We start from the raw sequence: 23124 nt of genomic DNA, 5'->3' as shown, positions 1-23124 counted from the left end.
GGGGTTTGACACGGCGGGGAATCACACACCCCTCCAGTTGGAGCTGCCCCCCTCACAGGATCGGGCCCTTCCCGCAGCTCCCACTGGGGGAACTGAGACACGGGGGGGTGACACGGGAGCGGGTTCCCGCGGGGGGACGCTCTCAAGGAGGCCAGCAGTGGTGCGGTTATAAACAGCGGGAGTTTTTATTTAAAAAAATCATCACAACCGTTAACAGCGTTACAGTTCATCGCGCCGCCGGGGGGGCGCACAGCATGCTCACGAGGGGGCCGCGCGGGTTTAGTTTGCGTTAAACAACCGGTTTTAAAAGGGCGGGGGGGAGGGTGTAAAAAAAGAAAAAGAAAAGAAAAAACCTCAGCACGCTACCGTTGAACTTGGTTTTAATGTTTCTCCACAAACGGTGAAAAATACTAAAGTACAGACAAGGAATAATCATAATGTTGTGGCCAACATTATAAATACGGAATTATAAATTTAAAACATTTTTCTGGTTTAAAAAATAAATCTGGTAGTAAATGCAGCTCTGCGGGTCCGTCTCAGTAGGGCCGGTCTCTGCGCTCCTGGCGGTGCTCGCCCCTGCGGGGGGGGACAGGGCGGGTGAGTCACAGCGCCCCCCCCACCTTTGGAGGGGTCCCCACCTGCTCCCCCCTCAACCCCAACCTGGGTGACAGAGGAAGGAGTGGGGCCCCAGTGCCACCCTGCCCGAGGTGCCCCAGTGCTACCCTGTCCCCATGTCTTGCACATCAGGGTTTGCCCTCTCCACAGAGGACCCCGGCCCCCCACCTGCTCTCCATGTCCCCCCAGCCGTACTTGTCCATCTTCCCTGGTCCTCCACGCCGTCCACCTCGGCCTCCACCGCCCATCTGCTCCATCAGGGGTCCGGGGGGACCCCCGGGGCCGCCGCCTCCTCCTCCTCGCCGGCCGCCTCCTCCGTAGCCACCTCGATCCATCCCCCGGCCGCCTCGGAATCCACCTCTGTCACCACCGCGGCCACCTCTGAACATGCCCCCGGGTCCCCCGCGGTCCATGAGGCCACCTCCTCGCCCGCCGCGCATCCCCCCGGGGCCGCCCCTGCCGCGGTCTCCACCTGGGAGAGAGGAGAAAGCCCTCAGAGCCACCCGCTCCACCCTGCCCAAAAAACGGGAGAACATCCAGAGAACCACAGAATCATTTTGGTTGGAAAAGCCTCTCAAGATCATGGAGTCCAACCATAACCCACCCCTGGCACTGCCCCATGTCCTGAGAACCTCATGTCCGTCTGTCCAACCCTCCAGGGATGGTGACTCCAGCACTGCCCTGGGCAGCCTGTTCCAATGCCCCACAGCCCTTTGGGGAAGAAATTGTTCCCACATCCAACCTCAACCTCCCCTGGCGCAACTTGAGGCCGAGCTGTTGGGAACCCCGAGATGCTGCAGGCAAGCGCAGCTCACCCAGCATCTCCTCCACAGGCTCATTAAGAAGATGCTAATGAGGTGACACAGGTGCTTTAGGGAAGCCAAGTGCTGCAGAGAGCCCCAAGGAAGAGCCTGGGTGGCTCCCAAGAGCTGGAACACACAGGGGGACAGCAGGCAGAGCTGTCCCAGGCCTGAGGTCACAGCCTGAGGACGGGTAAAGACCCAGCAGCTCTGACCCCAGAGGAGCTGCTCCCGGGAGCCCCAGCCCGGGGCAGTGGGTGGGAACACGGGTGTCTGCAGAGCCAGAGGCGGCGGGTGTGCAGGGCACTGGGAAGGCGTACCTGGAGGGGGGAACGGGGGTGGGAGAAACCCTTCTGGTTTGGGAGCCTTGCACTGGTTACACTCCGTTCTCCAGGAGAAATTCTGGTTTCCACAGCCCCTGGGTAAAAACACCGATTAGCAACGACCGGGGGGACGTTCCTGGCTGGATAACGCTCCAAAGTGCTGCTTGGCTGTCGGCGGGAGCACGATGTCCCAGCACAGAGAGGGAAAAGCTGCTCAGCAGGACCTGTAGCGAGTCCACCAGCCTCCCAGAAGTGATGCCAGCCCTGAACTTCCTGGAAAGGCCCAGCACGTTATTTTGGGAAAGGCCCATTTATCCCAGGCAGCACCTCAGACTACAAGCCCCTCCTTGGTGGTCCGAGACACAGGACGGCTGTTGTCACAGGGCAAGAGTGACCACAGCACCGCCAGGCCAAGGCAGAGCTGCGGTGACGCTGGGAGCAGGGGACACTTACGGGTTGGGGCACTGCCAGTCGCCGGCGCGGTGCTGGACGCTCCCGCCAGAGGGGTTTCCCCGGGATCCCCGCGGTCCTCGGGAGGAGAAGCCTCCCCGCTCTCCACCTCTGCCTCCCATCCGGCCCATGGGGCCGCTGGGGCCACTGGGCCCCCCTGGGCCACCAGGCCCCCCAGGACCTGTAAGAAAGGCTCTGTGAATCCCCGGAGGCACCGGCCACGGCAGGAGGATGGGGTGCGGCGGCCGTGCCCTTCAGGGGGCTGACGTTACCTCCGCGGAGCGGGGGGGGCATTCCCCGCGGCTCCCGGGGGGGCATCCCGCCCCGCATGCTGTTCATCGGGCCCTTCTTGCGCGCCAGGCTGACCTTGAGCTTGTTCCCCTGGAAATCCTTCCCTAGGAGGAGTAAACGGCAAAAGCGTCACTTTGTGCTCTGAGTTCCCACCGCTCGCCGGACCCCGGTGCCACACACGACTGCAGCGAGGTGTTAATCACACCGAAAATTCTACCAAAAGGGTAAAATCCCACCTGTGGGACTGAGACAAACTCCCACTGCAGGAGGTGACAGAGGACAGAAGCCTGGGCAGCTAAGGACAGCCACAAGCAAGCACCACGCTTATCTGTTCTAGTTAAAACCAGAACTTCTTAGGCAAAAGCTCAACCTAGAGCCAGCCTGAAATGACAACGATCCTCCACACACTAAGGACAGAAACACTGACTTTGGTCGGACAAGAATTTAGTTCTGAAATCGAGAATGAAGCGATTCGAGCCCAAAACACACCCCATGTACTCACCATCAAACCATTCGACAGCTGTTTTGGCGGTAGACGGGTCATCGTAAGATACCATGGCATCTCCTTTTGGTTTGCCGGTCTCTTTGTTGATGTAGAGGTTTATCATCGGCTGCCCAGTCCTTTTGTTCATCTAGCGGGACAGCAAAGTGTCACCTCAAGTCACGTCTCCCCAAAAGCTGAGTGGGAGTTTAGTTGCCTCTGTTCTGCTTTTGAGATAATGGAGTCTCATTTTGGTGACTCCATGGCAGAAGAAAGGGCCCTTCCGGCTTTACTACGGGTGGCAGCTGCTGCCCAGACACCCCGAACCGTGCAGGAACGGGCCCAGAACGGCGCTGTCAGGCCCCAGCGGCCACTCCCGTGTGCACAAACCTAGCTGCAACCTCCCCACATCCTCCCCTGCGCTCCCACCACCCCGACCCTTTGCACATGTCCCACTAGCCGCAGATCCATGGCTGTAAGCGCTTTCACAAGCCTAACCACGCTTTTGAGGGACAAACCCTGCAAAGGTGCTTTGGGAACGCCTGAGCTACAGCTCAGCATCCAGCTGTGCATGTCCAGCCACCCAGAGACCCACCAGCTCCTGGAGACGACGGGCTGAAGGGAGACGAGGGAGGTGCGGGCAGGAGGAGGTGGGCAACCCCTGTCCCCCGCGTTCCCTCTCACCTTGACAACACCGCACTGCTTGAAGAAATCTGCCAGATCCTCCAGGGTCACATTGTCATTGAGTCCCTGCACATACACGGAACTGTTGTCCGAGTCCTCGTCTGGGTCCATAGGTGGGCCTAGGAGATAATTCAGGGTGTCACCGCGGGGCGAGGAAAGGCAGCGATACAACATCACGCACGGCTTTTCATCGCGTCACCCCCTCGGCCAGCTGCGGCTTCGCTCTCAATGAGCGTATTTATGAAGCGAGATGAAAACGCAGGCGCTGAGCTCGTCGGCGCAGGCGGGACCGTGCTGCGCCCCGCTGCCGAGCCGGCCTGCCTCCCGCAGACAGACAGACACACACCCGGCGTGGAGAATCGTGTGGTTAAACCGCTCGGTTGTAACGGGGGACACCGGGGGTAAGACATGAGGAAGCTCTCGGCGTCCTTGGGGCTCCCCTGACCCCCCTTTTCCACAGCACCACGCGATGCTGGGAGGCTGATGTGGAACTTCCAGCCACCCCTGCGGGACGGGACGGGACGGGACGGGACGGGAAGAGCCGCGTGGTGAGAGGCACAAGAACAGGCTACCGGACCAGCACATACAAACTCCAGGCTAATTCTGCCTGAAAAGGGCTTTCTACTGACTCACACAGCTGCAGAGCTCCCCAAACCCCCCCAACTCCTGCGGAGAAGGGTGAGCGCCTCACAAACACGTGCAGTTTTCCACCAGTTAGGCTGTTCTGATGAACCGGGAATCAAGATAGAATGACCAGAAAGCGACTGCAAATGGTGGAGCAGCCTCACGCTCCCGCAGACGGGCACGGAGCTCTCGGAGCCTGGGAGAGAATCCAAGCAGATCTTGGTAATTACCTAAATCAAGGTCTGGTCCTTCCTCCATGTGTCCTGCCAGTCGGGAAAGAATCATAAGAAGGCGTGTTAGTGCAGGCCCTGCGGGCTGAAGAACCGACACACACAAATCTATCTAAATATAACCACCGTTCGATGGCGCTGGTTAAACTCAAATTGACCCGCATTGCCCAAACATCAGCAATGCACCTTTACTTGGTGATCGGTTTTGCTATTTTTAGCAGCTTTTCAAACCATTAACCACTATTACGCCTTTTTTTTTTTTAAATGCTTTACCAGGCCAATTGGTTTTACGTTCATTAATCAAAAGTTACTTTACGAAAAAATGAAAAAATTATTAAATCCAAACCATTTATTTTCCCCAAATTACAGAAGTGGTTGCTCAATTCTTCCACGTTACCCTGTGTCCTGTAACCGCGTACCCCTAGGCATCGCCGGCAGTACCCATTACAGTCTTGTTGCATTTTAAGCACTTAAAACGAATACAAAATTACACTTTGTTCTAAAAACTGACTGCAATTTTTTTTTTAACACTATCCATTGTAATGCTCAAAAACTTACCACCAGGCTTATTGAAGCCACCTCGCTCTCCAGCGCTGCTGGGGGGATAAACGAAGAAATGAAGGCCTTTCCCTTTACAAAGCCAGTACCGCTCGGAGCCGCTGCGGCTCACTGGGAAGAAGGGCACTGGCTAAAAACATCTCCAAACAATGCATCTGTCTCTCTCTCTCTCATCTCGGCACTATGCCTTTCTTCAGGGCAGCTCGCTCAAATTTCCTTTACATATACGCAACCTCGCTTGTCTGGTTTGAGACACCACTTTGTTGGTAGCCTTGCATTAGTTGTACGGGTATTATCAGTGCAATACTTGGCGAAAAAAAAATGGGTTCTGGTGGTTTTGAATTGGGTTTTTGCTTCGGAGGAATCGTGGGGTCGGTCGCTGGTCGACTCCCTCCCCTCTGTGTGTACATAAAGATGCACCCTCAGCCTCCCGCAGCACCGGAGCGAAACGAGCCCGCGGGTCCCTGACATTAACAGTTCAAAAGGGAGGAGACAAACCATAACGCGATAACCTACAACACAGTTCAGATGACATTTCCGCTAAAAACCTCGGTTATAAAGCCATACATTCAGGTCGCTACTGAATTTAACAAGTCTCTGCGGAGGGAGAACTTACAGAATACAGCGGGGGCTCGAAGGCCGGGGGCGCAGCTTTGTGGACACAGAGCAGAACGGGAAGATTTCGGCACGTGCCGATGATGCGAAGTGGCAGCCGCAGCTTTTCTCAGCAGCTTTGGCTGAAGCGTTCAGCTAAAAGCGCTTCCGAGCGCCGGTTAATTAGGAAAACACCGCCCGAAAAGGATTTTTGACGTTTCTCGCTCTTTTTGGAGAGGCAAGAAGCCGTTTGGAAGGAGACGAGCAGAGGAGGGAGCGCACCGTTAATTTTCTAGCAAGTATTGCACCTCTAATACTGGATAAAATCAAAGTCGTCAATACAAAGTTTCAAGCTGTTGCATGCAGCTTTGCCTCCTTTTCTTAAAGTACACACCATTTACGTAATGTCTCTCTTTTTAAACATATATGTTTACACTTTTTAACGTTACACAATTCTAAAGTAGTATACCTCCTCTGGTTTTATTACCAAACAACAAGTAGGCAGTTACCAAAGTTACAGAAGGATTCCATTTATACAATGAATACATTTGGTTAAAAATATTCTATGTATATTTTTCCTCTCCATATGGACACCGTGTCTAGTCCCACTTTTCATTATGCTGCCGGCTGAGTACTGAGTACGGGTACTTTTTAAGTACTGAAGTGTATACAAGGCTCTCACTTTGTAACCTGTAGCATATAAATGCGACAAAGCATGTTAAAAAGTTTCCATGTTTAACAGCCAATGAAAATATCAAATAATCGAGGCAATGAAAAAGGGCACGTTAATAACATCGAGCTCCTTACCTGCCGGAGACACTGAAATCCATCACCACAGCATGATAAGAAGGGCCGAGTTCCCCTACCCGCCCCTGGGGCTCCTTGGGGTGTCCACCTTGGCTATGGACGGCAGCAAGTCTACGTCCATAAAGCAGGGGACTCTTTGTAAAGCTCTAGTCAGGTGGAAATGGCTACGTACGCAATTTAAGCTCAGATTAGGGGGGGTGAAATCAGAGAGAGATGACAAATCTTTGGCATGAGAAGCTCCGGAGGGGCTAGAAATTTGAAGATGTGATGATAGACATTTCAAGTGTCTACATCTACTTTAAACCATTAGAGATAAATACATCATGGGTGAAATCTTTATGCAGAACCGTGGAACTCTCGTTCCACTTGAGCCAATTCAAGCCAGACATGTTCCAACACGAGCCACTCATTTTCTTCTCTTTCCACACACCAGCAGTTGTATTTCTCCGATAAAGATTTCATGCCACTTCAATTCATTTCGCCAGAGCTATGCAGAATGGGACTATCGATTGCCAAACTCTGGTTGCCACCAGGTTGTCAAACACCTCGAGAAATTGCCTATGGAGGAGCAGCTGCGATTTGGGCTGTCCTGCCGAGGAGGGGGGTCAGCACTGCGCATCCCACACCCCGCGTGCGCCGGGGGACACTCTGCATAGCTCTGAGCGACAGCGGGAAGGGATGGAACACACACAAAGCCACAGCTGCCTTCTCTGAGGAACCTTTGGGATGAATCCTCCTTCCTCGCCACTACCGAAACAAACATCCCGGACAGACACAGCACTGAAGGTGCAGGTTTACCAAACCAGATTTTGCCATCAGTTAAAATGGCCAAACTGGTTTAGACGACCTGAAAGCTCCGAGAGGGAGCAGTCCCAGGAGCCAAACCTCATCTCTTTTACTTTCTTGGGGTCTTTCTTCACGCTCCAACCAAGCTCTAAGTGTTCTGGCCACTCAGAGTCGTGGCTTTGACAGCAGAAATCGGCCCTGGGCGCACACTTAGGGACGTAGCTCCGCGTGCTACTGCTAAGGTGGAGAGGCCGGCGGCAGAACACAGGGCTGAGCGGAGCCGCCAGCCTTGTACGTACCTGACCTGACAAGATCCCACTAGTGAGGCACAGGGAGTGACTCCTGGTTTGTGTGTGTTCGATCCAGAGTTACTGTTAAACCCCACAGAGGATTTCACCTCTGCGCGACCACGAAGGGAGCTGAAAGTTCCAGGTTTAGCAAATCCCCTAATTCCCCGGCCCGGGGCCCAACCCACTGCAGGATAAACAAAAAATAGATCCTGCTCTTATTTCCCCTAGGATAACATTTCCATGGATTAGAAACAATGCTACTACAGAGATGTTCCCCATGGAAGTACCGTTGGGAATGTCAACCTTTCAGTCCCTTCTTTCCATTTCAAATCCTACGGGTAAACCAGAATTAGGTAAAAGGAGAAAAGATTTGCTCTTACCCCATTCCACCGCGTCCTCCTCCCCGCCCACCTCTGCTCATGCCTCCGCGATCATATCCCCCTCTTCCCCTGCCCCGGTTATCAGGGCCGCTCATATTCCGGTTCTCTCCTGAGCCTGAAAAGCCTCCGGAATCCTGTCCATACACGTTCATGCTGCTGGGATGGTCCTGACGGAACGAGCCTGAGGAAGTTTGTAACAAAAATGTCAGGGAGCTGCAGACAAGAGTTGGTTGAAGCTGCCTGTCCCCTTTTTAAGCCCTTTTACCCGCCTTCAGCACCAGAATGTAATCGCGACAATAATTTGCTACAGCGCTTACAGCAACAGCATTAATTTAAGGATGTGTTAATTTAAGGATGAGTTTTACATCAGGCCCTACCAGTCTGACCTCTGCAGAACTGCCGCCTGGCCTAACAGAACTGTCTACACCGAGTCTTGTCCAAAACAGTATTTTGTGCTTCTGTGTTTTCCACCCACCTGTGCACCTCTGCAACAATAAGGGGGAGCATCGTGACTCGCCACCGCACCAGGCGAGCCGATTTTCAGCAAGAAAAGGCAAAACCAAGTTACAACATGCTCTCCCTTCAACACAGCTACAAGCTTTAGACCCCAAATTACGCCAAACTGCCTTTGGAGACAGCTCGCCCTGCAAGGACGAGGGAGAACGACCCTTTTCCCCAGCACGGCGGGGCTCTGCGGAGCTCACTCACTCTGCTGGCCATAACTGCTGCTCTGCTGGCTGTACTGGCTCGGGGCCTGGCTGTAGGATCCCGTTGGGGGTGGGTAACTGGTCGGCGGGGGCTGCTGCCCGTAGCTGCTTTGTTGGCCATAACTCGTCTGTTGTCCATAGGTGCTCTGCTGCCCGTAGGTGCTCTGCTGGGAGTAAGTGCTCTGATCGTAACTGCTTGGCTGGCTGGAGGAATAGCTGGGAAGAGAAAAGCATTGAAAAGGTGGGAAGACGAGCCAATTCACCATCGTTGTGCATTAGGCTGCTGAAGCGGCTCACTCCAGAAGGTAATGCAATTATGAGCCATATGTGCTGTTGTAAACTGTTTTAAAAGGTGAAGTCATCCTATGGAGGCTAGTTCACCATCAGGAGACAAAATGAACCTGGTAGATCACTAAAAGCAAAATCCACGCGGCTGTTCACAATTTATTCATACCTCTAGAAAGAGGCAGAAGCGGCAAAAAGCAGCAGCAATGCAAGTAACAGTCTCCCGTTCTGCCTCGGCACTGAAATACTGTCAGCCGATGAGTAATAGAACAGTTCCCCCTCATGCACCTCGGGCTTTGGGCATTTCAAAACATACACTTTAGAAGTCAGCATCAGCATTTTAAAGACACTTGAGGGGAAGAGGTGAGCCTCTTGACAAAGCCACATGTAAGGAGGTAGTAAAAGGTCACTGTAACACAATCCATATCTAGGAAATTTCTTGAAAAGATCTGTAATCATTACAGGTGCACACGCAGAGACACTCAATCACAGTTTCATCCTCTCTACCACAAGAAGTACAGCAACAAGAACCATGCCTTCCTCTTCCCAGGACACCAAACCTCCTTTTTCATTTAAAATCCTTTGAGAAAACCCTTTTTGCCCAAGCGAACCTGAGTTTGCAGGAGGCTGAGCCTGCGGGGACGTTACCTGGTCGGTGGGTAGGAGGGTGGCGCGGTGACGGGCTGCATGGGGTAGCTGGCAGGCACCTGGGGGTAGCTGTAGTTGCTCTGGCCGTAGCCCAGGCTGGGCTGGCTGTAGCCCGTCGTACTTGACTGTGGCTGGCTGGTCTCTGCTGGTTTGCTGCCATCCTGGGGTCTGTGGAGCGATACGGGACAAGAAGGAATCGTTGGAGCGAAGCCTCACCTCTGGGAGCAGCAAAGGGGCTCAGATTTCCCCAGGACAGTGGCAATACCTGTTTCTTTGCGTGGCATGACAAGCTGGCACCGTATCGGTGTCAGGCACTCTGGCAGCAGCTAATAGAGGTTCATTAAACACTAAATATTTTAGCACTTGCTGACTGAGTACTCACACTGCCATCAGGAAAGGCCTGGGCAGCCCCCTGAACAGAGAGCAGAAGGTTCAGACTTTGGCTCTAGAATTGAGCCGAGGGTGTGAAAACATCCAGTAAAATGGTCAGCAGGTCCAGCTGGTTTTGCACAATGCTTGGAAACTATGAGCTCAAAAGCAGCCAGTTAAATGCACCATTGTTTTGTTTGGAATCCAGAGCAAGCAGATATGGCCCTATATACATTACCCGATGAAAGGGAAAGGACACTGGGGGTTGGACTAGATGACCTTTAAAGGTCTCTTCCAACCCAAACTGTTCTGTGTCTCTACATTTAGTATTAACTCTCAAGGCCTGAAAAGAAAGGGAACGCTTTGCACACGTCCCCTTCCTTTTCATTTGTCCCATACGGTTTATAATCTCTTATAAACACTTAGTTTATCAGAGCAGAGTAAAAAGAGTTAAACTACTTTTGTCATACAAGCTGGGAAAAAATGATTTTACACGATGTCAGGGTTCATACTTAAAGTGTAATGTGACAGACACAGAGCTCTGCCAAGTGCCGCCTTTCCTCACTGGAGCGGTTGCTACAAACACCAGGTAAACAAATAAAGCGGTTTTTCTGACTACTAAACAAGTTTCCATTATGTATGCTAAATCTTTCATATCCTGAGCTAACAATTAAACTAAATATACCATTGTGGTGCCCAGACACAAAAGATTTAAAAAGGAAATCGCCTACTCTGCGTACATCCACTCAAGAAGTCACAGTACGTAACGGTATCCTGCCCGACCCTGTGACTCAAGACTGGTCAGACTGGTCCATTTTCTGCTCCACGTCGTGAGTCAAGAGCCCATTTTTGCTGCTCGGTCGCTCTCCTCGTCTCTCAGTAACAGCGCTGACTCACCGCGCCGGAGCACAACCTTCCCACACAGCTTCCCCAGCCCCGCAACGCGCCAGGATCGCAAGACCGACGCTCAAGCGCGATGGGCGGAAAAAAGGTGTTGAGCAAAACCAGTGGCTCCCAGTTGCGCTGGGAGGAGAGGAGCCGAGGTTACCTTGCGGGAGCGGGAGCGGTGGGCTGCTGCCCGTAGGCCGGGTAGGCGGGCTGGGTGCCGTAAGCGGAGGGTGCGGCGTAGGAAGCCTGGGTGGTGGTAACCGTGGCGGTGTTGGTGTCGTAGGCGGCCGTGCCGTAGCCCTGGACCGGCTGGCTGTACGCCGGGGGGGCGGTCGGGGCGGTGTAACCTACAACAAACATCAGATTCAGTTTGGTGAGCTTTCGGTGCTATCATTTCACATTATTGAACTGCTGGAGATGGTTTATCAGCCCGCGGGTACGGCACCGGTTTTACCACTGCAAAAATATCGCGGATAACTCGAAAATGATGAATTAACCCTTCACCTTCCTCAGAGAAACCCCCTGCCCTGGGAAGCCTCAGCCTACAGCCCCAGCTCTACCCTCGCCATTCGAAAACCCCGCTCCAAGGAGCTTTCTGGAAACCAGCCTTCCATCAGCATCCAAAGCGGTTTGTTTACAGCTCTCAGAGCTCCCGGTTAGTGTAACAATGCAAACACGGGGCACGCAGCATCTTCTCAACGCAGGAAAGCTAAACAAAGCTCCTGTCAGCCCTGCGGTAAAAGAAATCCAATTGATTTAAGAAGTACGGTCCCATCCTTTCAGCTTTTTTGACAAATCAGAGCAGAAAACAGCAGCAGGCTGACGTGAGAAGTCTTTCTGAGCCATTTGTGAAGTCCTAGTTCAAATCAGTAATTCTGGAAACAAAAGAAAAGCCACTTTACATTTGCTTTGACTTAAGAGAAACGTCAAAAAAGACAAAGTAGCTCCTGATGTCTTATGTACCTTCACTTTTCTTAGAATTCCAGTTTGATTTAGGTAAAACCCTTACAGCTCACACATTTATTTCTAAACCATTTTACAAGAATATCCATGACCCTGAAACAGCTACATTTCAATGAGTCTTTCCAGCAGCCGCCGCTGTATAATCGAGTCGACTACGTGGCTCGTCACAAAGGCAAATTATAAACCCAGCATTAACATGGCAGGTTTTTTAGTTTGAGAACCTTGCGAGCAGGTTTTCAAATTATGAAACAGAGGCTTATATATAAAAAAAGATCAATTAAAAACTTTGTTAGCAGAAGCTGACTTACTAAAAATGTAAAACATCGACTGCCAAAGAGCAGCTGACTGATCTCAGCCTTACTGACGTGATCTTAATTGCATCAATTAAGGTAACAGCTTCTCCATCGCTTCTTATTTTTAATAAACATAGGACACTTGTGACATACTCTTCCTTCTAACTATACAGCATTTTAGGCAAATTGTGCTGTAGCTTTTTATTTTGATTCCCTCGTTTACAAAACAAACGGAGTTCCATCAGAACACAGCGTGTCCTCCTGAAGCCCCGTGGTATTTCAACATCCTGCTGACCCTGCCACAAAATGAGAACCTTTCCCAAAGCCTCTCTGAACCGGCGAGGAAAGAGGAAGAGGAGTGAGAGGAGGAAGTTTGCACAGCGCTTTAGTTTAAAAAATAAACTGCAGTTTTCTATCCTGTGCGATGCTCTTGGGTTTGCGGGTTAGTCTGAGGATCCTGATGAAGGGGACCTCGTGTCACCTGCCCCTGCCTGCTCACACAAGCCCCCCCTCCTACCAAACGCCTCCACACCGCAGCTCTGCCAACCTGGAAAGATGAAAGCGAGAGAGTGAGTTCGTCTCCCACCAGGAAATAACCGGCACGAATCACCAGTTGTCACGGTCAGCGTTTCTTTTTGGTGAGGAGTTCTCTGAAAAGCAAAGCCCTGTTCCACGTGTCGCTGAGCAGGGTGAGCGGCATGATGCCCAACGGGATAAAATGAGGATGATTTTTAGAGCGTCGGACAAATTTAGACAGTCCAAACCACGGAAACGTCAGCATTTCCACAGAGAGCACCGACACCAGAAGTGAAAGGAATCCTTAAGTGGCCAAAGCCTGACCGCTCACTAAAAAAAATGTCTGTTTGCATAAGCACCGTCTGCCACTAAAACCACGGCCCTGCCCTCCCACATCAAGCAAGGGAGCAGGTTTGCTCACACCTGCCAACAGAGCAAAAGGGAGGAAAAAAACCCCTGAATTTTAATGCATCAGCTCAAGACGGAGCATTTCCTTTGTGTAAGTGTGTGCAGCAGAAAGAGTTTGCACCAAAGAAAGGCAAGGCAGTGATTTAACATCCCACTGGCCTCAATTTTCATTTCAACAGCTTAGTTTTGGTACTCTGAAAATCCTCAAGAGCTGGATTTTTGAGGGGGGATGTTCACATTACTTCTCTCTCCTTCCCCCATCAGTCAGTAAGAGAAACAGCAAATCTCCAGAACAGATACTGTAAGAAAAAGGAAACAGAAGAACTTTGATAACCTTTGATTTCTCCTCAAAGTATCCAAGTCTACAAGGAAAACCTTAATTCGAGTCTAGGAATTCTTCAGATGGAGGGGAACCTTGCAGGATTTGCTCCTCAGAGAAAACCAACCGAAAACACTGCATTCAAAGAGATTTATTCTGAAATAAGCCACTTCGCATCAGCTAGCAGCAGTTTTTGAAGGCTCCTCTCTGACACAAGCAGAATTAAAAGCTACTCAGGGGGGTCTGTGTGCCCAAAGAGACCTGACCCCACTTTGGCACCGCGAGCTTCTACCAGTGAGGGAGACAAGACAGCTATGGGTGTGCTCATTAGAAACTTAAAACATACCTAACCCGGAATTTCACAGGCTAAAAAAAAAGGAAGTCAGGGCTGGCTGTGTCTAATTTAGAGAGTAATTCCCATTTAGTGACTTGAAGGAGATTCATATTTGAACATCTGAAATGCCTTTGCCCCCAAACGACACTCTCAGAAATCCAATAACCCTCAGGGATGTGGCTCTTAATTTTACTCTGGAATTCACGCTTTTACACTGCAGCAATTAAAGCACAAATGACCACAGATTTGATGCTGCCAATTAATCCCCTAATCCAGTTGGTGTCTGGGGGGCTGTGGAGGAGCCTGCAGGTCCCCAAACCTCATTTGGCTGTAAGAAAATCAACAGGACAACCCGAAGATGCGTTTTCCTACAGCCCTGGGGAGGGAAGAAGCACAACCTGGGTGGTGACTGTCACCTCAGGTGGCCCAGGAGCTGGTGCAAGGCTGGATGGTGGAGAGTTTGGGACAGAAAGGTCTTTGGGCAGGTGAAAACAGCCCTTACCTGGGGCTCTGGGGCACATGGAGGGATCCTCTCTGCCATTCTTGCACAGGATTTGAATTTCCCTGACCACAAGAGCACCTTACCCCCCAAAAATAAGCTGTTAGGACAAAAAAAAGGCCACTTTGCTTTGAAGTAATTGCAGACATCCCTCTGCTACAAGGCGCTGCCTAGGAAAAATAAATGGAGATTCAACCACAAAAATTGCAGGTCTCTTAGGGCGTAAAGATGCCCCAGGCAACACCCCAGGCTTTATTTAGTGCGAAAGGCAGAGACGGGCTTTAAGCACCATCAGTCTCATTTGCGCAGTGCTGGCTCCTCACGGAGAGGCAGGTATAGGAAGAATAAATCCAACCTGGCACTTTGCCTGGAGAACATCACCCGTCCCGCTCCAGACCAGTGCGGATTGAGGCAAATCCCACTCCAAGGTCTGACAGGATCTTTCGCTTGAGCGCTTCTCCAGTTTGTTTTTGCCTTTTTGATGAAAAGAAGCTTTTTGCCTTTAAAAAGTGCTAATTGCCAGGCAGAAATAGTCCTTACCCATGTAAAATATTCAATATTTTAAGTGCTGTACAACCGGATAGACTATAGGTTAATATCTGCTCGCTTGGTGAAGCGTTCCCCAATGATTTCTGTGGCCAGACACCCCGCTGCCGGTCTGTCCTGGCATTCCCTTGCGTTGGGAAGTATTTAAGGAAGCTCCCGCTCTAATAAATGTTTATAATATCTCTCAAAGTAAATGACGAACCTGCAGAAAAGGGCATCCAGGGCCTTACTTGGAGGAAAAATTACTTTCTTTTTCAAAGTCTCCTGAATAGTCAGTCAAAATACACCAGAACTGAGCAGTATCTCAGTAGTTTCTTTCAGACATTAAGACACTTGCACATACAAAACTCCCATTCAAAGAGCACACGCTGGAGTAATTGACAGCATGTTAATGAACATGTGACGTATGCATCTGCACTGGGAATCCAAAGACACCATGGAACATGCACGGGTGGTGGTGGGGACGGCTGGATGTGTCTAACCGTGCTGTTCACCCTTTAGGAAACGGTCGGATAACGGGGTTAGATTCACCCAAAATGTCTCGGCAGGGCTGCCATTAATTTTATCCATAAAGTATGCCACTCGGAGTCTTTAGAAAGACGTGGGGATGGCAAACAGCACCGCAGCCCAGCAAATTCTTACTGACATTGTGTGCGCGCTCTGATGCTGGACGTTTTTAGCGCTAAAACCAAGGGACACCTAAAGGGTTAACACTACGAGTTCAGACAGGATGAGACGGTGTTTTCCATGCAAGAGCGAGCAGGATAGTCAAACCTGTACTGGTCCCTTCTACTGTGGAAAGCACAAGACAAAAAGTAGAGGGTACAACTATCAGAACAGGCACATGTCACTTCTACCCGTTTGATTTTCAGGCAACCGAGGTGCTGAGGTTGTGAGAGCAGCCCGAGCGCAGGCTCTGCCCCCACGTTTAGCTCCGCAGCACGAACCAGCACCCAAAACACTTCCTGAAAAATTAAACAGGCATATTTATTTACTCCTCAGCCCACCCGCAGCTTCGCATCGCTTTAAACTGCCCTTCGCTCAAGGAAGGCTCTCGAGGAAGGAGCTGTTTCCACATCGGAGCCGCCCACAGTAATTCAGAGCTCCCCAAGGTTGACTTGAGCTTAACTCTCGCCCCAGGATAAGCCGGGCCTTGCAGGAACGGGGGTCTTACCGGTGGGAGGCTGCCCGTAGGACGTTGCGTACGCAGTCTGCCCGTACGTGGCGGTTGTCTGGGGCTGTGTGTAGCTGACGTCGGTGGGTTGTCCATAGGTTCCGTAACTCTGTTGCCCGTACGTCTGCTCCAAACATGACACAAATTTAATTTATGAACAGAAGTGACTCACAGGTGATGCAGAGAGACACACAGAGGCTGTTTCGGTGCTGTGCACAGATGGGGGTCTGTGTTACTTGATGTACTGAAAGCAACCAGAGTCAAGCCAAGGCTACTGTGAAAGTTTGGGCACTGCTGCAAATTTCAGTTTAGATCTGTAATGATGTTACAAACACCATTTTTCAATGCCAGAGGGGCAGCCTCTTACACTTTCACAACACACCTCTGCTCTACATAAAACAAAACATAAAAGCACTCAGCTCCTTGTAATTACCTGAGCACCCATCAACGCTCACAGGTACCTCCCAAGGGCTACACGGGGAGTGGGACTACTCAGAGGGCAAAGTAAAACAAGCCAGTTACTTCAACACAAAACCTATTTAAGACTCCCATTAAGTTATTTTGAATATTCTTCATGTGTACCAGCCAACAGTTTGAAAAACAGGAGCTTATGCAGGTATCCGAGGATGGGATCAGCAGGAGCACTCAAGGCTTTGCCATCAACAAACTGTCCCGCTGCCTCTGTGTTCAGTGGGAGCTCAGCTCACACCGTCCCTGCAGCTCATTTTCCAGTCCAGACCATCACTAAAGCACCATGTCTGTCCATCACCTGGCTCAATCACAAAGACAGCACTGCAAAGCAACTCCTCAACCACCAGGCACCAGCTCTGTGCTACCAGTAGCTCGGCTGAGGATAAAACTCAAGTTACAGCTCAAGATGTGACGTGAAAACAGTTTTAATGTCCAGATTCTCAAAGGGATTTACTGACTCTTATGGGAGCTCGGAACTTAAACGCCTTTTGGGATCTAAGGCCATGTTACTTGTGAGCCAGCCTCCCTAAACTCAAGCTGCAGATCTCACCAAAAGTAGAGAAGCCTTGACCAGACTGAATATCATAGAATCACAGAATAATTTGGGTGGGAAGGGACCTTCCCAGCTCCCCCAGTGCCCCCCCTGCCATGAGCAGGGACATCTTCACCAGCTCAGGTTGCTCAGAGCCCCGTCCAGCCTGGCCTGGGATGTCTCCAGGGATGGTTCATCCACCACCTCTCTGGCCAACCTGGGCCAGGCTCTCACCACCCTCAGGGCAACAACTTCTTCCTCATGTCTGGCCTGAATCTCCCTCCTTTAGTTTAAAACCATCACCCCTTGTCCTATCGCAACAGACCCTGCTCAAAAGTCTGTCCCCATCTTTCTTATGGGCCCCTTTTAAGTCCAGAAAGGCCGCACTAAGGTCTCCCTGGAGCTTCTCTTCTCCAGCTGAACACCCCAGCTCTCTCAGCCTGTCCCCCAGCAGAGCTGTTCCAGCCTCGGGTCATTCCTGTGGCTCCTCCAGCCCCTCTCCAACAGGTCCATGCTACATCAGGAGACAGAAAATGTTGCAAACTTCCTATGGTTACTTGCCCACAGCTGAGTTTAGTTGGTTAATTTCCTTGGTTTTAGTCTCATATTAGAGGCTGTTGTCACAGCCTCATGTTCTTACACTTGCCCTTCCGTGTCACCTGCACCTCTGGTAGCCAAGCTGTTGCCACAACCAGAATTAGTCCATTAAAAGCTGCTTGGTAATGCTCCAACTGGACAATGTGATGCTTTTTATCTCTGTAATACAGATACACTCCTGAGTGGCAGGATTTTCCCTTCAGAAACCTCTCTGGAGAGGCAAGGGAAAATTAACCTAGGCCACTTTTTGAGGACACAAGTTTACCTTTGAAAACACACTCGCTGTGTGTGTACAAATGTGGTTTTAGTAATTTGGATTCTACAGATCAAAAATAAACATGGTTTAATTAATCTCTTAAAGATCAGCATCATTTTGCAGTCTAGCCAACTGAGAGTATTCATAGTTTTAGCAACAATACCTCTGTGAAAATATCTATTTCCTCCTTCTTTGTCCAACTGCTGCAATCTCACAAACGGCAATTTCCCCCCCTCTTTTTTTTAGGTTTTTCTCTCCTACACCACCGAGTAAAACATCCACCAACATGGTGGTGTCAAACTTACACCTCAAACAAACATGGTGGTGTCAAACAAACATCCTCTCGACAACAACCACCTTAATCTCGGATATACCACCAATGAAGGTGACTGTTGAGGTTCCTGGACATTTGGGTTGTTTTCATTTTAAACAAGCGGTTTGAGCTGGGTGGGAAGCTCCAAGACAACTTTTAATGACAGATTCTGATGTTGCTGCAGCGTTTTTCGTGGCTGGCAGAGCCCCGTGAAGTTTACCAGAAGATTATGTGATTCAGCAGCAACTATAAAACCGTCCCGTGTTTTACCTGGGTGGTCTGTGCATATCCTTGAGCCGGCTGAGGTGCGTACGCGCTGTAGCTGGAAAAACGAATTTAAAGCCATTTATAATGCATCCCTGTATTTCTGACTCGCGCAAAACTTGTATCACAAGACGATTTGCTCGTATCCAAATGTTTTCTGCTCAAATACTACGACAATGCAAAATCTAAAAGCTAAAGGAAAACCATAGGATTTACAAACATACCCGAGTTAAGACTAAACCACAATTATTATATACTTATATTACATCTTTTTAAAAAAGAGAGGATAAGACCATAATGCTACTTACCCCTGCTGAGCTGCAGCTTGGCTATAGGTACTATAATCTACAAGAAAAGGAAAAAGAAAGACAAAAACGTTGACAAAGGCTTAACAAAATGAACAGTGTAAGAGCACAGCAGCTGGAATTTCCTCCTGCAGCTTGAAAGAACTGCTATAAACCGCTGGAAATCCACTTTCAAAAGAGTGGAAGGTAAATGCACTTTTTCAGCGTTTTGGAAGGAAATAAAAATCACTCTTCCCTCCATTGTTAGTGCTGTTTGCAGCAGTAACTTTGATCTCAAATGACCCTGCTTTAATTTAACTGCCACCTTGGATGACACCCAAGGGGGCTGGCGGGAGGGTGTTTTGTTTGGGAACAAAGGAAACACTGGGGCTGACACTGAAAACCCACCCCCTTGCTTTCAAAGGGGCAGGTTGTGAGCTCTGGGGTGTGCAGAAACCACCACACTTCGCTCTATTTAAATTTCCAGGAGGCAAACGAATGGCTGGAAAGTTTCAAGGCAGTAATTCCCTCCCCAGAGCCCCGATCCACGCCAATATTCTGATTTAGAGAACTGAAAGCCTGAAAATCCAAGCAGGAAAGTCTACACTGCAGTGGTTTGCTGGCGGGGATGGAAAATGCATCCGCACGGCGATTCCGAGGCTATATTTAAGATGATTACAGCTCCTAAAAGTTCGTTTTCACTCCAAGATAACTCCAGTTTCCATCCAAACTTCCAGAGCAAACGATAAATTTGTGGCTTAGGCCAGACTTTGCCAGGTAGATCCCAGCTTTGCCGGGAGAAGAGATCAGGAATCTGCCGCTGGACGTTAGTGGAGCTTTTCACCGGCAGAGCCGCGTAGTTGTGTGCGGGACACAATTTCAGTGTTTCTATCGCAATTGCACCTTTGGGCACCAGGGATCATTTAAAAAACACTCTTTTCATACACCAGAACCTCCTCTATCTTCAGGCTGCGGCTTCAACCCTAATTAAACTGTCCTCTGCTCCTCCCCAGCTTACGGCTTTTCCTCCTTTGCACTTCCCTGCGCTGATGCCAGAGCTCAGCCCCTGGTGCACGTGTTGATGGACAGGAAAGGAATCGTCGTGACTCCAACAGTGATTTTTCACAGATATCAATTATTTCGACCTTGCACCAGAGCGCAGAAATCAGTATGAGGACACGAGGAAGACAACAGAAACACCGTGCATTATACCAAACCGCTGAACTGCCATCCGAAGGCTTCCTCGCTCCGGGGACGCGTCGCTAAATCTGTTAAACTGCTCTGGCACCGCTCCTGCTTTCCCTACAGGTTGTCAGGCTTAATATTGAAAAATCTAGCTTGTTAAATACAGGGTCGCTGCTCTTTTTTTTCCAGTCTACACATGGCTTTATGCTCTGCTAAATCCTGAGTGTTAAAAACCATTAATGCCCATTCCCCCTCGTCCACCACCCCCTGGGTCTACCAGACACCCCCTCCTCCTCTTTTCCAAACCCCCTCACCCTCCAGCCACCCAAACCTCCAGACTCACAGAATCATTTTGGTTGGAAAAGACCCTCAAGATCATCAAGTCCAAACGTTTCCCAACCACTAGCACTGCCCCATGTCCTGAGAACCTCATGTCCGTCTGTCCAGCCCTCCAGGGATGGTGACTCCAGCACTGCCCTGGGCAGCCTGTTCCAATGCCCCACAGCCCTTTGGGGAAGAAATTGTTCCCACATCCAACCTCGACCTCCCCTGGCGCAACTTGAGGCCGTTTTCTCTGCTCCTGGCGCTTGTTCCTGGGGAGCAGAGCCCGACCCCCCTGGCTCCAAGCTCCTTTCAGGCAGTTCAGAGATCAGAAGGTCTCCCCTCAGCTCCTGTTCTCCAGCTGAACCCCCAGCTCCCTCAGCCGCTCATCTTCTGTGCCCCGTTGAGTTCCCACAGTCTACGCACACAGGCTTCAGTTAAACACTCATCACACGTCCTGTCTTCCAGCTCCTCCGGTCCAACCTCAACACGACACTTTCCCCTTTCTAGGATTGAAATCCAGGTGTCGAATGTGCAATTTGTCTCCGGTAATCCCTCTCTTTGACTTTGCTTGGATTTAGATTAACGCGAAACGTTATGAAAAAGAAATATTATTGTTCATTTACTTAAAACCATCTCTGAGCCTTGATTTCCAGGGGGAAATTAATCTTCATCCTTCTGTTTCACGAGGCCCAAGAGCACAATAGCGCAGCTGAAAATAGCTGCTCCCACGGAAGAACATTTCCATGCATTAAGCGGAAAGACAGCCGTATTTTTAAACCCCATTTTGACAACTCCACGGGCACGTGTCTCTTTAGTAACACTGTTGTTTGGTGGGTTTTTTTAACCTCTCCAAGGTGATTTTAGTCACGTTCCCCACACTCCGTGATGTTTCCCTGTGCGGTGAGGTCCGACCTTTGGCTGCTGGGCTTTAAAACTACTTTAAATCTGATGCTGGTGTGGTTGGGAACCCTCAATTTCCACCTATTCGCATCCAGCTGGACCCTCACACAAAAGCGTGTTTCCTTCTGTGATGCTTCACTGGTTTTATTCACAAAAAAATTTACATTTGGACCAGAAACCGTCCTGAACAGCCACCAAAAAGGCCGAAGACACAGTAAAAGCTTTTAGTAAGGACAGTGATTTCCTGAAAGAGCAGAACTCGACGAATCTACCGGGGCTGGAGCACCAAGGACCCACTAATGTATGTAATCCTTTAATAAATACAAAGGAAGGACAATCTGGGCGCTGCGATCCCCGGGAGGCACCGGAGGGTCCCGGGACAGCGGTGCTGGGGACACACGGGCTGGGTGGGGGCCGGGAAACCCGTGGCCCGGGTGGGAAGAGCCGGAGCGCTCAGCGCGGGGCCCGGGGCCTCTCCCCGCCGTGACAGGCCCGCGGCCCGGCCCCCCCCCCGCTCCTCCCGCCCCTCCGCCGGCCCCAGCCCCCGCCTCAGCCCGTCCTGGCGGCCGCCGGTTCGGCTCCAGCCGCTCCCGCCCAGGCAGCCCCCGCGGAGGCCCAGGGCCAGCCCGACCCCCCCGGCCCCGCTCACCCGTCGACGCCATTTTCTCGCCTTCCTCCTCCGCGCTCCCAACGTCCGGCCGCCGCCGCCGTCCCGCGCTGCGCATGCGCTGCCCCGCCCCGCCGGGACAGACCACGGCGGCGGAGGGGGGAGCCCGCGGGTGGCCGCGCACCGAGGGCTCGCCTCACCCCGCTCCGCCGCCCTCCCGGTGTCTCCACTCTGCACAGACAACAGAGACCCACCCGTGCGCCACAGCGGCGTCCGCTCGGGAGGGCGGTTCTCCCGCGGCTCTGGGCGCTGCTCCCCCGCCGGGCCGATGGATGGTACAGCCCAGAGCCGTTAGGGACCGTCGCGCAAGAGCCGTTTGTGCCGGAAGGCGGAGCATGGGGGGACCTTGGGGCGGGGCTGCGGCGCCACCGTGTCGTACGCGAAGTCGCCGCTGACGTCACGTTCCAGCAAGTGACGTCACACCCAGCAAGTGACGTAACACCACAGCACACCTGCCCACGGGCACCCGGCCTCCCGTGCCCCAGCGGGGGCTGCAGCGTGTCCTGCAACACCTGCGTGACGTGGGCGATTGTCCCTGGGGTGGCCTGGAGTGGGTGGGTGTCCCAGGGCTGGGGTGTCCCATGGGTGGTGTGACATGGGGGGGTGGGTGTCCCATGGGTGGCACTGCATGAGTGGGTGTCCTGTGGGTGGTGTGATGTGGGATTCCCAGGGGTGGTGTGACATGGGGCAGTGTCCCATGGGTGACATGGTGCGGGTGTGTGTCCCAGGGGTGGTGTGACACAGATGGGTGTCCCATGGGTGGCATTACACAGGTGGGTGTCCCAGGGGTCCCCGTGTGGGTGGGTGTCACAGAATCCCAGAATGTCAGGGGTTGAAGGGCCCTGGAAAGCTCATCCAGTGCAATCCCCCCATGGAGCAGGAACACCCAGATGAGGTTACACAGGAAGGTGTCCAGGCGGGTTGGAATGTCTGCACAGAAGGAGACTCCACAACCCCCTGGGCAGCCTGGGCCAGGATCTGCCACCCTCACCCCAAACAAGTTTCTTCTCAGATTTAAGTGGAACCTCCTGTGTTCCAGTTTGAACCCATTGCCCCTTGTCCTGTCACTGGTTGTCACCGAGAAGAGCCTGGCTCCGTCCTCCTGACACTCCCCCTTTCCATATTGATCCCCATGAATGAGTCCCCCCTCAGTCTCCTCTTGTCCAGCTCCAGAGCCCCAGCTCCCTCAGCCTTTCCTCACACGGGAGATGCTCCACTCCCTCCAGCATCTTGGTGGCTGCGCTGGACTCTCTCCAGCAGTTCCCTGTCCTGCTGGAACTGAGGGGCCACAACTGGACACAATATTCCAGGTGTGGTCTCCCCAGGGCAGAGCAGAGGGGCAGGAGAACCTCTCTGACCTACTGACCACCCCCTTCTAACCCACCCCAGGTACCATTGGCTTCCTGGCCACAAGGGCCCAGTGCTGGCTCATGGTCACCCTGCTGTCCCCAGGACCCCCAGGTCCCTTT

At 51.6% G+C, this 23124-nt stretch overlaps 1 protein-coding gene across 8 annotated transcripts; it reads right to left on the bottom strand.

Moving 5' to 3' along the window:
• Positions 1-161: 161 nt before the first annotated feature.
• EWSR1 (EWS RNA binding protein 1) lies at positions 162-21752 on the bottom strand. Of its 8 annotated transcripts, none has more exons than XM_065033888.1 (18): positions 21638-21752; positions 18604-18640; positions 18302-18353; positions 15863-15986; positions 15463-15480; positions 10971-11157; positions 9554-9721; positions 8622-8836; positions 7914-8094; positions 5057-5094; positions 4499-4531; positions 3645-3763; positions 2982-3111; positions 2461-2583; positions 2192-2369; positions 1736-1833; positions 784-1087; positions 162-576 (listed from the first exon to the last, which is right to left on the bottom strand). In XM_065033888.1, exons 1-18 carry the CDS (start codon positions 21711-21713, stop codon positions 537-539), a joined length of 2121 nt encoding a protein of 706 aa, XP_064889960.1. In that variant the 5' UTR covers positions 21714-21752; the 3' UTR covers positions 162-536. The 8 variants fall into 8 exon arrangements, with proteins under 8 accessions (XP_064889960.1, XP_064889961.1, XP_064889962.1 ...); XM_065033889.1 differs by having other exon boundaries at positions 5057-5091; XM_065033890.1 differs by having other exon boundaries at positions 15463-15477.
• Between the last annotated feature and the right edge of the window lie 1372 nt (positions 21753-23124).

This window comes from Columba livia, chromosome 17 (genome assembly GCF_036013475.1).
Source record: "Columba livia isolate bColLiv1 breed racing homer chromosome 17, bColLiv1.pat.W.v2, whole genome shotgun sequence".
In the NCBI taxonomy this organism is placed as follows: domain Eukaryota; kingdom Metazoa; phylum Chordata; class Aves; order Columbiformes; family Columbidae; genus Columba; species Columba livia.
This window is presented reverse-complemented; position numbering and strand designations above follow the sequence as displayed.

Coding starts and splice junctions, on each gene's coding strand:
- EWSR1 (XM_065033888.1), bottom strand. CDS start 21,713: ATGCGCAGCGCGGGACGGCGGCGGCGGCCGGACGTTGGGAGCGCGGAG. Junction 3,112..3,644: donor AGCAGTGCGGTGTTGTCAAG/GTGAGAGGGAAC, acceptor CTGTCCCGCTAG/ATGAACAAAAGGACTGGGCA. Junction 2,370..2,460: donor GCCCCCCCCGCTCCGCGGAG/GTAACGTCAGCC, acceptor CCTTTCTTACAG/GTCCTGGGGGGCCTGGTGGC.